General features: G+C 41.8%; 1 protein-coding gene across 4 annotated transcripts in view; it reads left to right on the forward strand.

The window, feature by feature from the left end:
• Positions 1-379: 379 nt before the first annotated feature.
• Positions 380-16855, forward strand: part of efhd1 (EF-hand domain family, member D1) — a 119710-nt gene continuing 103234 nt past the window's right edge. For 2 of the 4 annotated variants that reach the window (XM_060834259.1, XM_060834261.1), the window contains exon 1: positions 380-712. In XM_060834259.1, coding sequence (XP_060690242.1) covers positions 417-712 — 296 coding nt within the window. In that variant the 5' untranslated portion in view covers positions 380-416. Of the gene's footprint in view, positions 713-1112; positions 1309-7801; positions 7892-16855 lie in introns of those variants that run through there. The other 2 variants (XM_060834262.1, XM_060834263.1) reach the window with 2 other exon arrangements.

Consider the following 16855-nt stretch of genomic DNA (forward strand, 5'->3'; position numbering starts at 1 on the left):
AAAATACCCACATGTTCTCACTTGAGGGGAGTCACCAGGTGTTTGGAACCCTGAGGGTGTGGGCCAATCCCTCAGGGGCGACTGAGAAGGTAAGCTGCCTTCTTGAGTCCATAACACCCCCTCATCGATCACAAAACAACTAAGTTCAGCGGAAATCCCTCACTCCTTCTTGAATACAACATCACATTTTCAACTTGCCCCCCACCTCCCCCTCAAAAAGAAAGGTCAAACTGACTGAGGACTGGGAGACTGAGGCGACTTCACATGAATCCTCTTACTGGTCTGTGAGCTGTCAATCAGAATGGTTCCACCCGCCCTAGCCCCAGGAGATAAAAAGGCAGCGGCGGCGGGCTGTTCAGCATCATTAAGTTTTGCAGCTTAGTGTTCTGTCACTTTTTAAACTCTCACGTGGAGACATGGCCACTGAGGAGCTAGCTAAGAAACTCCAGCGCCGGCTGATGCTGCAGATATCGGCAGAGGATGCAAACGGCGAAATGGTCGAGAACAACAATTATTTAGAGATTGGGGGAGGCACAGAAGGCCGACCGGTCAGAAGGAATACAGACACCGAGCTCTCCGTTATCCTGTCCAGGAGACTGGACATCAATGAAGGAACAAAGGAGCCCAAGCAGAATAAAGTGTTTAATCCTTACACCGAATTCAAGGAGTTCACCAGGAAACAGATCAAAGAGATGGAGAAGATGTTCAAGCTGTGAGTATGAGTGATCCCGTCAATTCTTATCTGATTTCTACAGCTAGTTCTGCCGTCAGTCCTCTCCTCTCTATACAGTGAGATCTGAAACTTCCTGATCAACACCCGGTCAAATTCTTCTAAGCGATTGTTTTAGAAATGATTATGTTTCTGGCTTTGGAAGTGTTGGTGAATTGAACATCGCCGATGTTTTATTTTGTTTTACGAAAGTGTTGCAAAATGATAACTTCTCCGAAAAGGGTGGCTGACGGTCCCGGTCCAGCGAGGCAGAGTATTCTGTTTACACAGGGAGACTGCAGGGGGCAATGCCCGTGTAATTGCGCTCAAACCCTCCAGAAGGGCGGAGAGATCAACACGGTTCGGACTCCCTCCCGTTCAGTTTGTATGTGTCACTCGGGGACAGTAGTGCGTTTGGGGCTGAGCGGATTGTCAGAAGGAAGCACCTGCCCTTTTCTGGGCAGGGATCAGGGAAGGACCTGGATCCGGATGGTACATAAAGGATCTGGAATTTTATCCGTTACGTGACCGGGATTCCTGGCCGAGAAGCTACTTTTGATCAGCTTTCTGCTCTGTTTTTATTAGTAGCGGCGTTCCTGGTGAGAAGCAAGGTGTTTAAGCCCGTTTTCTAGTGCTGCACTGAATTTCCCAGGGGTGAATGATGGAGAGTTGAAATCCTTTGAAAAGTAGGCAGCGAAACTCCTTCTGTCCCTGTGACATTTCGATTTTTAACAATCCCTCCGTAGTGCTACTTTTGCGATTCAGTGTAGGTAATCTAAAGTAGATCATAACAATAACGATTTTAAAAACTCTGGTCTCTCTGCACATCAGCATTTACACTGGGCGCACACAGCCCAGTCTCTCCTCTGTAAACTTAATGTTGTGAGAATTATAATTGCAGAAGTAACATTAATTTACCTATATCCCACAATGTTAATGCTGATCATACTTTATGTGAATCTATATTCTTGGGCATTATTTCAATCTACCAGCCCACATATAATAAAGTGAACACTATATTCAAAGTTGAGATAGGCAGGGTTATAAAAGTTTGCCTTCTCCGAATCTTATTTAGTCTAAATTATAGCATTTGGTCTCTGTCTGACAAATCTATCCGTTTCATGCTGGAGATTGTGTGTCTCTGCTTATGCAGAAAAGGTGAAGAGGAGATTTGATTGTGTTTGAAACCCTGTAGGTTTCCTATTCCCAATGGCTGGCAAGGTCAGTAACCTCAAGCTGAGATTTAAGCTGCTTGATCAATGACCAGAGGCATCATGAAGGACACTGGGTGGATTCTTATTGGTTGAAAATGTGTTGCTGGTTAAAGCACAGCAGGTCAGGCAGCATCCAAGGAATAGGAAATTCGACGTTTCGGGCATAAGCCTTTCATCAGGAGGGGCAGTCAGAACCATGTATGGATTGAGCTGCCAGAGGATGTGGTGGAGGCTAGTACAATTCAACATTTAAAAGGCATCTCGATGGGTATATGAATAGGAAGGGTTTGGAGGGATATGGGCCGGGTGCTGGCAGGTGAGACTAGATTGGGTTGAGATACCTGGTCGGCATGGACAGGTTGGACTGAAGCATCTGTTTCTGTGCTGTACATCTCTATGACTCTATGACCCTATAATATATTGCTGACAACATAGATATTATAGTCTAGTGAGAAGGGCTGAGGAACCGAATGTCAGGCAGGGCAACGCTCATCTTGTGTTTTTCTGCCCTATTAGAGGCTGTTTTGGCCCAGTCGAGAGGTAGGAATTAAAGGAGTTAAAAATGGGTGTTTACAGGGCGTTGAGATTGTGTTGGGCTTGGGGTGACTGACAGGAAATGAGTAAATTTGTGCAGGTAAAAGTAAAATTGGTAGAGCATGAGTCTCGGTAGGAGGTGGGTAAAGTAGAAAAAAATCTGAGGTATCTGAGAGAAGATGGTACGTTTGAGTTGGCAAAGTGGAGAAGGTAATGGACCTTAAACCTTAAATTTGAGAATTTAAAAGCAGTATTAACCATCACACCAGTTTTACCAACACCAGATTTTTTTGAAACCCTTCAAAGTTGCAATTGATGAAAGTGATTATAGGATTTAGAGAAGGTAATTGCTGTGCTTCCCTCCAAATGGCTGAGATGCAGTGACCCAAGTGGCAATTACATACCAGGCTGGCATGGTCTGGTGATGTGACCTCCACTGCTGGTCTTGGAGGGAAAGGGAGTGCTGCATCTGAACAAGATCACCAGATACGGTGGGGTGCCAGTCTGTTGTGCTATGTTTTTCCATAACGTATGCGGGTGCATTCTGGGATTCTGCTGAGTGACAATGTTCTGGGCATGGTGGATGGTAGTATCGGGCTGGAATCAGATATGACTGGATGGTGTAGGAGCTAATAAAATGAATAAGGTGAGAAAATGTGCTAGGACTCATGGCAGAAATCCTTCCAAAATCTCCCAGCAATTTGGACTTGGCCAAAAAAAATGTCAATTTGGATCATTGTTTTTACACAAGGAGTGGTACGGATTTGGAATCCACTATCTCTTATAGGAGGTGGTACAAATTCACTGGTATTGTTCACAATGAAAGGGGAGGGAATTTGCAGAAATTTTGGGAAAGATAGAAAGTCGCTCAATCGCTTTACAAAGAGTTTGTGCTGATTTGATTGACTACGAAGTCTTTTCCCTGGGTTGGGGGAGTCCAGATTTAGAGGCATATGTTTAGGGTGAGAAGGGAAAGATATAAAAGAGACCTAAGGGGCAATTTTTTCACACAGAGGGTGGTACGTGTATGGATTGAGCTGCCAGAGGAAGTGGTGGAGGCTAGTACTATTCAACATTTAAAAGGCATCTGGATGGGTATATGAATAGGAAGGGTTTGGAGGGATATGGGCCAGGTGCTGGCAGGTGAGACTAGATTGGGTTGAGATATCTGGTCGGCATGGACAGGTTGGACTGAAGCATCTGTTTCTGTGCTGTACATCTCTATGACTCTATGACCCTATAATATATTGCTGACAACATAGATATTATAGTCTAGTGATAATATTACTGGTAATCCTGAGTTGAGTTCAAAACTCAACAAAGTAGGGGCGTTTACATGCATCAGATAAATAAATAAAGATTGTTCATAAACACTTGTATTAATGACCATGTGGATTATCACAAAACCATCATTAACAGTTTTTCAGTGAAGGTAATCCGATATATATTTTTGATCTGGTGTAAGTGTGTGCTAAAAATGCAGATAATGTGTAAAACTCCAGACCCATAACAATGTAATTGACTGTTATATCCTTTCTGGAATGGCTCAGTGATATTATAGTCTAATAGCTTGTTCCCCGTTTATTGTTTGCTCAATAGCCATTAAAAATGATCAGTAACTGCTAGTCCTGCTAATGATGGCTACATCCTGGCAATGAATTTTTAAAAGAAAACTGCTGTTTTTTTAATGGGCCTGATTCATCTGATTACATTCTTCAGAAATGTTTTTTAATTCACTTGCAGGATGTGGCATTGCTGGTTGGCTAACACTTACTGCCTGTCCCTAATTGCCCTTGAAAAGGTGGGGGTGAGCTGCCTTATTGAACTACTGCAGTTCATTGGATGTGGGTTGACCCACAATGCCATGAGGGAGGGAATTCCAGGATTTTGACCCAGTAACAGTGAAGGAACGGCAATATATTTCCAAGTCAGCATGGTGAGTGGCTTGGAGGGGAACTTGAAGATGTTGGTGTTCCAATGTAGCAGCTAGTCTTGTCCGTCTGGATGAAGTGGATGTGGATTTGAAAAGTGCTCTCTGAGGATCTTTGGTAAATTTCTGAAGTGCCCACTGTTGTCACCGAGTGTTGGTGATGGAGGGAGAGGATGCTTGTGGACATAGGCATAAGCCGATGGGGAGGTGATGGCCAAGTAATATTATCACTAGACTATTAATCCAGAAATTTAGCTAACGTCCGGGGAACCTGGGTTCAAGTCCTGTTATGGCAGATGGTGGAATTTGAATTCAATATAAGAAATCTGCAGTTAAGAATCTACTGTTCAGGAAATCATTGTTGATTGTTAGTAAAAACCCACCTAGTTCACTAATGTCCTTCAGGGAAGGAAATCTGCCATCTTCACCTAGTCAGGCCTACATGTAACTCCAGACAGAGTTGTGGACTCTGAAATGGCCTAGCAAGCCTTTCAGTTGCACCTATTCTGACAAAATCTCAAAGAAATGCATGTTCGTAAACAAATATTTTGTTGGGGGACAAGTCGGGAGGGGGGTGGTACACAGGGTGGCAGGAGCAGTATGAAAGGAAAAAGCCAATCCATTTGTTTGATCAAATTAAAAACCTCCAACAATATTGTCTCTTTCTAATGGAATAACTAATATTCCAGTTCTGGAGAAACACTTCCTATTTTGAATCCAATCATGTATCCAAATGACAAATGTCTAGCTAGTAGGTAACTAATAGTAAATTTTTATATTTACAATATATGTATGCGAATCACTGAAACGTTAGCAACCTGCTTATTCTTTATGAAGATGTGAAGGCTCACATCTGGTGGGTGCTGGAAAATGGTACAATCAAATTGATTTTAACATCTTCTGATTCTTGATTTAACTGCATAAGGGATCGCCATTCACATTAGTTCAACGAGAAATGATATATAATGGAAGACCCCCTCATTGGTGCAAACTTTCAGTGTTTGATTTAGTGGATCTTGTCACAAATTGTAACTTGATGAGTTTTCCCTTATCTGTGGATTTTTCCAGATTTTCTCTTACATCCCAACACCCCCACCACCACCACTGCCCTCCCGAAATCTATTTTACTGCATCCTTGTGTCTATGTCCAGCCTTGTAAGTTCCTTATTATAAAGGGGATATCATGACTTCTGCAGTGAACAGCCCCAGCATCGGGATTTTGGCCTTCATTTTTGTTCTCTCAGTCCCCTTGGCCATGATGCCTTCCATTGACGACAACTCTCAGCACCCACATTCCACTTCCTCTATCTCTAGAAAAAGTTCTCCCAAGCCACCTATTTTGGCACTTCACTTTTTAAATCCCACTTCTAACCCTTAGCCCACCATTCTGCAGATAATCTTCGATCAACCCCATCTCTGCCTTTTTTGTCATTGAGAACAGATGTTTCCAGTTTCTCTTCAAGAATTATCAATAGGCATCTTAAACTCTTCAACCCATGCAGCAGGCAAGAGGAGCTCGTCATTCATTGCCACTTAAGATTGAGACCATTCATCCAAGTCTCTTTCTCACTTCACTTATTTTGTTGATGAGATGCTGTTGTTCCCTTGACATGTTTTTATTCTATTAAGCTGCTGACCATTGCAATTGGACCATTTTTCCTTTAATATTCTTGTCATTTCAAAAATAAAAGTTAGTCTTTTTAGATGGAAACTTATTTTCCATCTCTGACCTTGCAGCTTATTGCCCTGTGTCCAGTCTCATTCTTACTCACTTCATGTTTTAGCCTTTCAAAACCATGACATTTTAAATTTGTAACTCTTATTAGAATTTCGCCTCTGATTGTGTCCATGCCTTGAAACTGCACAGTTTTAGCAAAAGTCACAGCTCACTTTCTGTGACTCTGAGTGGCTACATTATCCCTTCTTGATCTCCACAATCTTTGATGTGGTCAATCACACCATCTCCCTCATACCTTGCCTCCATTTGTCCAGCTCAATGAAACTGTCCTGCTTAATTTCACTCTTCCTATTTCAATTAAATCCAAAGGATCTCTGGCAATGCCTTACTTTCCTCACTGGACATGAAGTTAGCTTCCTCGTATTAGAATGACATGGCTCTACCCCTCTGCACTACTTTGACTCCTCAATTGCCCTAACTGTATGTCTATTGTCTGATGGCACCATGAACCACAACTTTTTTCAGTGAAAAAGTAATTCCAAGAACTGGTAAAATTAAGAGCTTTGACGTAATTGAAATTTTGCAAGTTGCTGTGGCTTTAATGTAACTTAATTTGGAATTCCAACAGCATAGTCTTGATACTTGTGAAATTTATTTCATTTTATCTAATCTGGTTGTCTTCCACAAGATGTCTTTTTGCATCACAAAATTTCTTATCAGTATCTCTCTTGAAGGTTGAAGTCAGTGATTTTTCGAAATGTGCCTCATTGTTCTGGGCTTCACACGTCATGTCTGCTGAACAGTAATCTTGTTACCCATAGTAATCATGAATTGAACATTTGTACTTCAGTAACATGACTTGGTGTCATTTTCATATTAAACCAATGGGTATTCATAGGTTCACAAACGTCATATGGTAACAAGCAGTGATCTTCTTTTCAAGCAACCTAAATTCTTCAGTTTTTTAAATAGTTTTCCTACGGGAGGGAGCATAGCTACTTCTGAGACTTTCTTACAAAGAAAACCACAGCTCTCAACTCGTATTTAGCACATGAAATACGCTCTTGTAGCATGTTCCCAGCACCCTCTGTAAACATTCCATCTGCAACAGAAAACCAGTTTGAAGGTGAATTGTTTCCATTTGAGTGCAAAGTCTTTGTCTCTGCATCACAATGTCCTTGAAATGCATTCGGTAACCTATAAATATCACACAAAGATCCTCCGTTGTAAAACCAGTAACACTTGCTTCTTTCATTCAACCCATTTACTCTGATCTTATGCAAAGTTCCCTGGATTTATGTAATTTCACATATGGTTTTGATGATCTAAAGGGTGATCATTTTCTGATATTGTTTAAAAAGATATAAGCTACTGATGTTACTTTTCTAGTTTGTAGATGATTAAACTAATGAATTAATAAGAGATTTAGGTTGCTTTGAGACTGACGCATTATCCCATGCAAACCTTCTCACAATCATTTTCCAACCATTTTTTATACCATTTTCTATTTTTTTTTCTATCTTGTTGCAGTTTTATTAATTTCACCAAGTTCGTGCTGATAAAATCAGAAAAGAATTGCAGCATGCCAAATCAATGGGGACAGTACAGCTTTGAAAACCAGCACTTTATTTTTGAATTCATCAACTCTCCTGTTTTGTTTTATTTTCCTTGTGCTGTGCGAAAACAGTTCAATCAAAACATTATTACAGGGCGACCCTGTATCCCGTGGAATCGTGTTCTGTGGTTTCAGTTACTTGTGGTTTACCGCAGCCTGAACATATTACAGAGAACCTTCCAGAACCAGGAACCAGGGGGCCGCCGGGCAGGTAAATCTCCCATTTAAATGAATGGGTTTGCTCCTATCTGCAGTTTTGGGCTTCCGCGTCTTGGAATGTATCCCCTGTGGGTATAGGGTGGGAACTGCTGTACATTTTTATAAAAGAATCAGTGTGTTTTGCAATCTATCAGTTGTGGGAATTTGAATTGTACACAGTTCCCGCCTGTGACATTTTTTGTCTGTAACTTGGTATTCAACTATCTTGTGATAGTCCACAGCTAACTCACTGCCACTTGTAAAGCCTCATGTGAAAGGAAAAAGTATTGAAAATACACTGTATCCCAAAATTGGGTGTTTTGTTATTCATATATAAATGTTAATTCTTAGAATATATTAGATTTCTCTAGACTTAAAGTAGATAGGGAGTGGTTAATCCTGATAGTTAAAAAATAATGAAAGGGCATGAATTTAAAGAGATATGCAAATGAAACAAGGGTAATCTGAGAAACCTTTTACACAGCAAATAGCAAGGATATGGAACGCACTGCCTGGAAACGTGATGAAGGCAAGTTCGATTGAGGCTTTCAGGACGGTGTTGGATGATTATTGAGGTAGAAATGGTGGGCAGGATTATGGGGAAAAGGCAGAAAATTGACATGGTGTAATAGAACAACTAGTGCAAGCATGATGGGTCAAATGGCCACCACTTAGCCCTTAATGATTCGGTGATCTGACTTTGAAATGTCATTTTTGCGGAAGTGAGAAACTGCCTTGTATCTTGAGATCAAGGCATGCCATCTTGGGAGGGGATGTGGCATTGCCATATTCTGTGATACTAAAGGATGAAACCTGTGTTGTAAATTTTAGATTAGATTAGATTCCTTCCAGTGTGGAAACAGGCCCTTCGGCCCAACAAGTCCACACCGACCCTCTGAAGCGCAACTTACCCCTTACCTAACACTACGGGCAATTTAGCATGGCCAATTCACCTGACCTGCACATCTTTGGACTGTGGGAAACCGGAGCACCCGGAGGAAACCCACGCAGACACGGGGAGAACGTGCAAACTCCACACAGTCAGTCGCCTGAGTCGGGAATTGAACCCGGGTCTCTGGCGCTGTGAGGCAGCAGTGCTAAAAAGTGTATGATTGTTTGGTAATGAGGCTTGTTGTACTGTGCCTGCAATCAGGGTTGGGGAAAATTCTGTTTTTAATGTAAAAATTGATCAAACATGCATACAAATACTTGCAGCATCATATATTCTATCTCTAGATTCAACAAGTCTTTTGCTACCAGTCTTGTGACCCCAGCATTTTTTGATTTCTTCTTTTTTCAGGATTTTAACTTGAAACTGGCAGCTATATTGATTAATCTTGTTTAGCTCTTTCTTCAGTAATCAAGTAATGTAGAGCAAGGTCATGGAAAGGAGTTGGGAACAAACAATTCAAAAGCAATTCAAGCTTGTAAGATGGTATGCATGCTTTGGTTCATGGTATTTATATTTCTGGAGTCAGGTGTCCATGCCCTCCTGTTTACTAGGCTGCCACTCTTTATGGTACCTGGTGCATGACCCACCCTGTCTGACAGAGCTTTGTGTGGATACCCCTGTTTCCTACTAGTTGAATGTCACAAGACCAGAGGAGTGGCAGCGGAATGTGGAAGTTGATGTGAAACTGTGATCCCAGAAACCATTGAGGAACTCGAGGGGATTATGAAGGTTGGAGTACTTTAAAGCCCCTTGAGTCTCCATTGCACTGGTGGGAAGCAATCAAGCTGAGCAAGAGATTTCTCACCCTCAAAGGTGTTCAGGTGAGAGAAAGGCAAGTGGAATTGTCCCAACTACAGAAAAGCTTGCAGAAACTGCACTGTTGCTGATGATAGGGGTTTGTTCGCATGTGGATTTCCAATAGGTGAAGAACCTGCAAAGCTTCACAGAAAATAAACATCTCTATTGTGGATAAGAACCCAGTCATCTGTTGGAAGACCTCTCAGCATTGCTGTATGTGGCGCAAATCTCATCCTTGAGCCTATGCCACAGTGGTCATCTGAGCCATTATCTACATTATCTGGAGGTCAAAGGTGCAGGGATATCATGTTCAAGTCTGCGGATAGAGAGGCAAAGAATAAATCAAATGTCTCTCTATATGTGTAACCTAGAACTTTGTGGGAAGCTAGGGAAGGGATTACTGAGCCATTTGCTGAGGTATTTGTATCATTGCTAGCCACGGGTGTGGTGCCAGAAGACTGGAAGTTGACTAATGTGATGCTATTACATAAGGAAAAGCCAGGGAACTATAGACCGGTGAGCCTGACATCAGTGGTGGGCAAGCTGGTGGGGGTAATTCTGAAGGACAGGATTTACATATATATGGAAAGGCAAGGATTGATTAGGGATAGTCAACATGGCTTTGTGCATGGCAATTCATGTCTCACTAACTTGATTGATGTTTTTGAAGAAGTGACAAAGAGGATGGAAGAGGTCACAGCAGTAGACATCTGTATGGAATTCACGAAGGTGTTTGACAAGGTTCCACGTGGTAAATTGGTTATCAAGGTTAGATCGCATGGAACACAGAGAGAACTTGCTATTTGGATACAGAACAAGCTCGAAGGTACGAGACAGAAGGTGGTGGTGGAGGCTTGCTTTTTGGACTGGAGGCCTGTGACCAATGGTGAGCCACAAGGATCGGTGCTGGATCCTCTGCTTTTCATCATTTATATAAATGATTTGGATGTGAACATAGGAGGTATGGTTAGTAAGTTTGCAGGTGACACCTTGATGAGATGGACCAAAGAATTGCAGATGGAGTTTAATTTAGATAAATGGAAGGTGCTGCATTTTGGAAAGGCAAATAAGAACAGGATTTATATATTTAATGGTAAGGTCTTGGGGAGCGTTGCTGAACAAAAAGACCTTGGAGTGCAGATTCATAGTTCTTTGAAAGTGGAGTTGCAGATAAACAGGGTAGTGAAGAAGGTGTTTGGTATGCTTTTATTTTTTGGTCAGTACACTGAGTATGGGAGTTGGAAGGTCATGTTGCAGATGCACATTGGTTAGGCCAATTTTAGTATACTGTGTGCAATTCTGGTCTCCTTGCTTAAGGAAATATGTAATGAAACTTGAAAGGCTCAGAAAATATTTACAAAGATGTTGCTGGGTTTTGTGGATTTGGTCTATAGGGAGAGACTGAACAGGCTGGGGCTGTTTTCCCTGCTGTGTGAGAGGCTGATAGATGACCTTAAAAGTCTATAAAATCATAAGGGGCATGGGCAGGGTGAATAAGTCAAGGTCTATGTTCTATGTCTTTTGTCCAGGATAGAGGACTCCAAAAGTAGATGGCATAGGTTTAGGGTTGAGAGTGTAGTGCTGGAAAAGCACAGCAGATCAGGCAGCATCCGAGGAGCAGGAGAATTGATGTTGCGGGCATGAGCTTTCCATCAAGAAGGTTTATCATAGGTTATCATATCAACCTTCATCATACGTTTAGGGTGAGAGGGGAAAGATATAAAAGTAACTTAAGGGACAACTTTTTCCTGAAGATTGTGGTGTGTGTATGGAATGAGCTGCCAGAGGAAGTGGTGGAGGTTGGTACAATTACACCATTTAAAATGCATCTGGATGGGTATTTGAATAGGAAGGGTTTAGAGGGATATGGACCAAGTGTATGCAAATGGGACTAGATTTATTTAGGATATCTAGTTGGCATGCATACATTGGAGGAAGGATCTGTTTCCGTGCTGTACATTCTTATGACTCTATATCCTGATGTACATTTTTGTAGACATTTGGTACAGGAAAACCAACTGTCACCACATATTGAGGGTGTCTCTGCAGACTGGCAAATGACTTTGACAGAATGCCATCAGCAAAACTTTTAAACAGAAACCAAGATCTAGCTTGGCTTGTAGTGAGAAGAGCACTTCCTATCAGATCATTCATTCGTTCATGCTTCAACTCTCGGTGCCATTGTACACTGTCCTTGAGGTGGTTGTTGTGGTGAAGGGACACTTGCTTAGCTAGTCTGGAATGTGCCATTGCAAAGTAGGTTTGGACAGAGTCATCAGGTCATAGAGATATATAGCACTGAAACAGATCCTTCAGTCCAACTTGTCCATGCCAACAAGGTATCCTAAATTAATCTTGTCCCATCTGCTAGCATTCAGCCCATATCCCTCTAAACCCTTCATGCACCCATCCAGTTACCTTTTTAAATGTTGTAAATGTATCAGCCTCCACTACTTCCTCTGGCAACTTTTTTCGTTTATGCACTACCCAGAAAAAATTGCATCTTAGGTTCCTTTTTATATCTTTCCCCTCTGACCTTAAACCTACATCCTCTAATTTTGGACTCTCCCATCCCACGGAAAAGACCTTCCCTATTTAACCTATCCATGCCCCTCGTGATTTTATAAACCTGGATGAGGTCACCCCTCAGCCTCCAATGCTACAGGGAAAACAGCCCAGCCTATAGCTCCAACTCTGACAATGTCTTTGTAAATCTTTTCTGAACCCTTTCAAGTTTCACAACATCCTTCCCATACCAGGGAGACTAGAATTGCACACAGTATTCCATTAGATTGGTTACAGCCACAATATGACCTCCCAACTTCTCTACTTAATGCACTGAACAATAAAGGAAAGCATAACAATCGCCTTCTTCACTATCCTATCTACCTGTGACTCCACTATCAAGGATTTATGATCCTACATTCCAAGGCCTCTTGTTCAGCAACATTCCCCATGACCTTACCATTTAGTGTATAAGTCTCGCCCTGGTTTGCCTTTCCAGATGCAGTGATTTTTGTTTTGTTGTGAAGGTTAGTCCCGAGAAGCTCTAATGCATGCCTCTGCCCTGCAGGTGTTCCCAAATGGGGACACATTGAGACAATTAGCAACTAATGGCTGGAGGACATCCAACTTGGTGAAGGATGCTTGAAAGTCTTGCAGTGCTAAGAGTTGTTCTTGATTGTGTGTTGCAGACTGGCAACGTTTAGTGCAGCGGCTTTAAGGGCACAGTGGGAAAGGCTAGTGTTCAAGGTCTTTCAGCCATGTTCCAATTACACAATCTGAGGTGTGAGGCAATTTCCAGGAGCAAATTATGGAGGTAACTTCCCCCTCCCTGATATTGCACATTTTTTTATTGTAACCCCAGGGAGCAAGGTCCTTGTATAGGTTTTGATGGAAGAAGAAATACTGTTTCCAAAATAGTATATAAGTGAGATCTTCCATTTTGTTTCTGCAGATTGGACTCTAGCTCCTTAATTCAGATCCGAAGTTGCTTAAGCACTAATTACATGTGTGTTCACAGTCACTCATCTGGATGTCCTGCAGGGGCACCACATTATTCAAACAATTTTAATGTTTCATTTAGTTATTAAGCGATTCTGTATCTTATCATTACTCTTCTCATTTGAAGTCCCCCCACGTTTAACCATGGCTTGATATATTCCACTGTGTATCCTTAGTATTAGATGTCTACATGTTACACTATATTTGAGGCTGTTCCTGTTTTTGCTAGGTTGCTAATGTCTTGGGTTTTGGCATCCCTAATCTTCCTTCTCTTATAGTAAGTCTCTTTCAATCTATTCAGTTTTACAGACTTCTACTTGTATATTTTTGAGTTACTGTCTAGCTTCATGCTGAAATCCTGTTACATTACATCTCTCTCTCTGATTTGTTCTCTCATTACTGTGTTGATGTCACAGAGTAACATCATCTGTTACAACAGCATTATTTGCATACTCCATTATCCTACAGATGTGGGTGTCAGAGTTGCCTGGGTGTCAGAGAGGCAGCATGTGTTCATCTTTTTACCTTCTCCATTCTCCCAAAAAAACCCATCACATTCTTCTTGCTGTAATGCTGTGTCCAATATGCTGTGGGGTAAGACAATAAATTAAATGCATTACATGGAGAATTTTGGATCTCCATCATACCAGTAGTGGGTTGCACATCCTGAAGGGATTTTAACATTAATTATAGCTAGCTACCGAAGCTATATTATCCCCTTAATGTTGGCTTCAGTTTTTTTCCCTCATTGTGAGCCCAGGGTGCATGTTAAATATACAGGCTTCAGTAGAACAAGAAATATTATTTCCAAAAAAGATACGAATGGGATCTTCCATTTCATTAGAAGTCTTAAGTAAACAAATTTGGAAAAAATGATGCTGAGCACTACTTCCTTAAATGTGAGGCAATTACCCTTCACTTAAGACTATCTCGAAATATTCAATGATTTCCACCAGGCCAATGTCTGATTTACCACAGTGCAAGTAGGCTCTATTTCTGTCTCCAGTTTGGCCAATATCACCTGGAATCTAGCTCAATAATTCTTGAAATAGAATCTGAGTTACAATATTGACTGTAATTAGTAACTTTACTAATATATAAAGATCCTGAAATCAGTGTCGACTGACATTTATTGCCTCATCTTTGTTGGTAAAGGAGTAGCAAATGATTACTGTGCCTTTTATACAAATTCCATTTAATTTCGAGTCATAGAGTCAGGGATGTACAGCATGGAAACAGACCCTTCTGTCCAACCTGTCCATGCTGGCCAGATATCCCAACCCAATCTAGTCCCATCTGACAGCACCCGGCCCATATCCCTCCAAACACTTCCTATTCATATGCCCATCCAAATGCCTCTTAAATGTTGCAATTGTACCAGCCTCCAGCACTTGCTCTGGCAGCTCATTCCATACACGTACCATCCTCTGTGTGAAAAGGTTTCCCCTTAGGTGTCTTTTATATCTTTCCACCCTCACCCTAAACCTATGCCGTCTAGTTCTGGACTCCCCCACCCCAGGGAAAAGACTTTGCCTATTCACCCTATCCATGCCCCTCATAATTTTGTAAACCTCTACAAGGTCACTCCTCAGCCTCCGACGCTCCAGGGAAAACAGCCCCAGCCTGTTCAGCCTCTCCCGATAGCTCAAATCCTCCAACCCTGTCAACATCCATGGAAATCTTTTCTGAACCCTTTCAAGTTTCACAACATTTTTCTGATAGGAAGGAGACCAGAATTGCATGTAATATTCTAACAGTGGCCTAACCAATGTCTTGTACAGCTGCAACATGACCTCCCAACTCCTGTACTCAATACTCTGACCTTAAAGGAAAGCATACCAAACGCCTTCTTTGCTATCCTATCTACCTGTGACCTCCACTTTAAAGGAGCTATGAACCTGCACTCCAAGGTCTCTTTGTTCAGCAACACTCCCTAGGACCTTACTATTAAGTGTATAAGTCCTGCTAAGATTTGCTTTCCCAAAATGCAGCACCTCACATTTAACGAATTTAAATTTCATTTGTCACTTCTCAGCCCAATGGCCCATCTGGTCAAGATCCTGTTGTAATCTGAGATAACTTTCTTCGCTATCCACTACACCTCTAATTTTGGTGTCATCTGCAAACTTACTAACCGTTCCTCAGATGCACACATCCAAATCATTTATATAAATGGTGAAAGGTAAAGGACACAGCACTGATCCTTGTGGCACTCCACTCGTCACAGGCCTCCAGTCTGAAGAACAACCCTCTGTCTTCTACCTTTGAGCCAGTTCTGTGTCCAAATGGCTAGTTCTCCCTGTATTCCGTGAGATCTAGCCTTGCAAATCAGTCTCCCATGGGGAACCTTGTCGAACCCCTTACTGAAGTCCATGTAGATCACATCCAACCCTCTGCCCTCATCAATCCTCTTTGTTACTTCCTCAAAAAGCTCAATCAAGTTTGTGAGTCATGATTTCCCAAACACAAAGCCATGTTGACTAACCCTAATCAGTCCTTGCCTTTCCAAATGCATATACATCCTGTCTCTCAGGATTCCCTCCAACAACTTGCCCACCACCGACGTCAGGCTCACTGGTCTATAGTTCCCTGGCTCCAGTCTTCCGGCACCTCACGTGTGATTACTGATGATACAAATATCTCAGCAAGAGGCCCAGAAATCACTTCTCTAGCTTCTCAGAGTTCTAGGGTACACCTGATCAGGTCCTGGGGATATATCCACCTTTACAGGTTTCAAGACATCCAGAACTTCCTTCTCTGTCATGTGGACATTTTGCAAGGTGTCACCATTGATTTCCCTACAGTCTATATCTTCCATATCCTTTTCCACAGTAAATACTGATGCAAAATGCTCATTTAGTATCTCCCCCATTCTCTGTGGCTCCACACAAAGGCTGCCTTGCTGATCTTTGAGGGGCCCAATTCTCTCCCTAGTTATCCTTTTGTCCTTTATATATTTGTAAAAACTCTTTGGATTCTCCTTAACTCTATTTGCCAAAGCTATCTCGTGTCCCCTTTTTGCACTCCTGATTTCCCTCTTAAGTATACTCGTACTGCCTTTATACTCTTCTAAGGATTCACTCGATCTCTCCTCTCTATACCTGACTTATGCTTTCTTCTTTTTCTTAACCAAACCCTCAATTTCATTAGTCATCCAGCATTCCCTATACCTACCAGTCTTTCCTTTCACTCTGACAGGAATATACTTCCTTTGTATTCTTGTCATCTCATTTCTGAAGGCTTCCCATTTTCCAGCCATCCCATTACCTGTGAACATCTGCCCCCAATCAGCTTTCGAAAGTTCTTGCTTAATACTGTCAAAATTGGCCTTTCCCCAATTTACAACTTCAACTTTTAGATCTGGTCTATCCTTTTCCATCATTATTTTAAATCTAATAGAATTATGGTCGCTGGCCCCAAAATGCTCCCCCACTGACACGTCAGTCACCTGCCCTGCCTTACTTCCCAAGAGTAGATCAAGTTTTGCACCTTCTCTAGTAGGTACATCCACATACTGAATCAGAAAATTGTCTTGTACACACTTAACAAATCCCTCTCCATCTAAACCTTTAACACTATGGCAGTCCCAGTCTATGTTTGGAAAGTTAAAATCCCTGACCATAACCACCCTATTTTTCTCACAGATAACTGAAATCTCCTTACAAACTTGTTTCTCAATTTCCCTCTTACTATTAGGGGTCTATAATATAATCCCAGTAAGGT

This window comes from Hemiscyllium ocellatum, chromosome 13 (genome assembly GCF_020745735.1).
Source record: "Hemiscyllium ocellatum isolate sHemOce1 chromosome 13, sHemOce1.pat.X.cur, whole genome shotgun sequence".
Lineage (NCBI taxonomy): Eukaryota > Metazoa > Chordata > Chondrichthyes > Orectolobiformes > Hemiscylliidae > Hemiscyllium > Hemiscyllium ocellatum.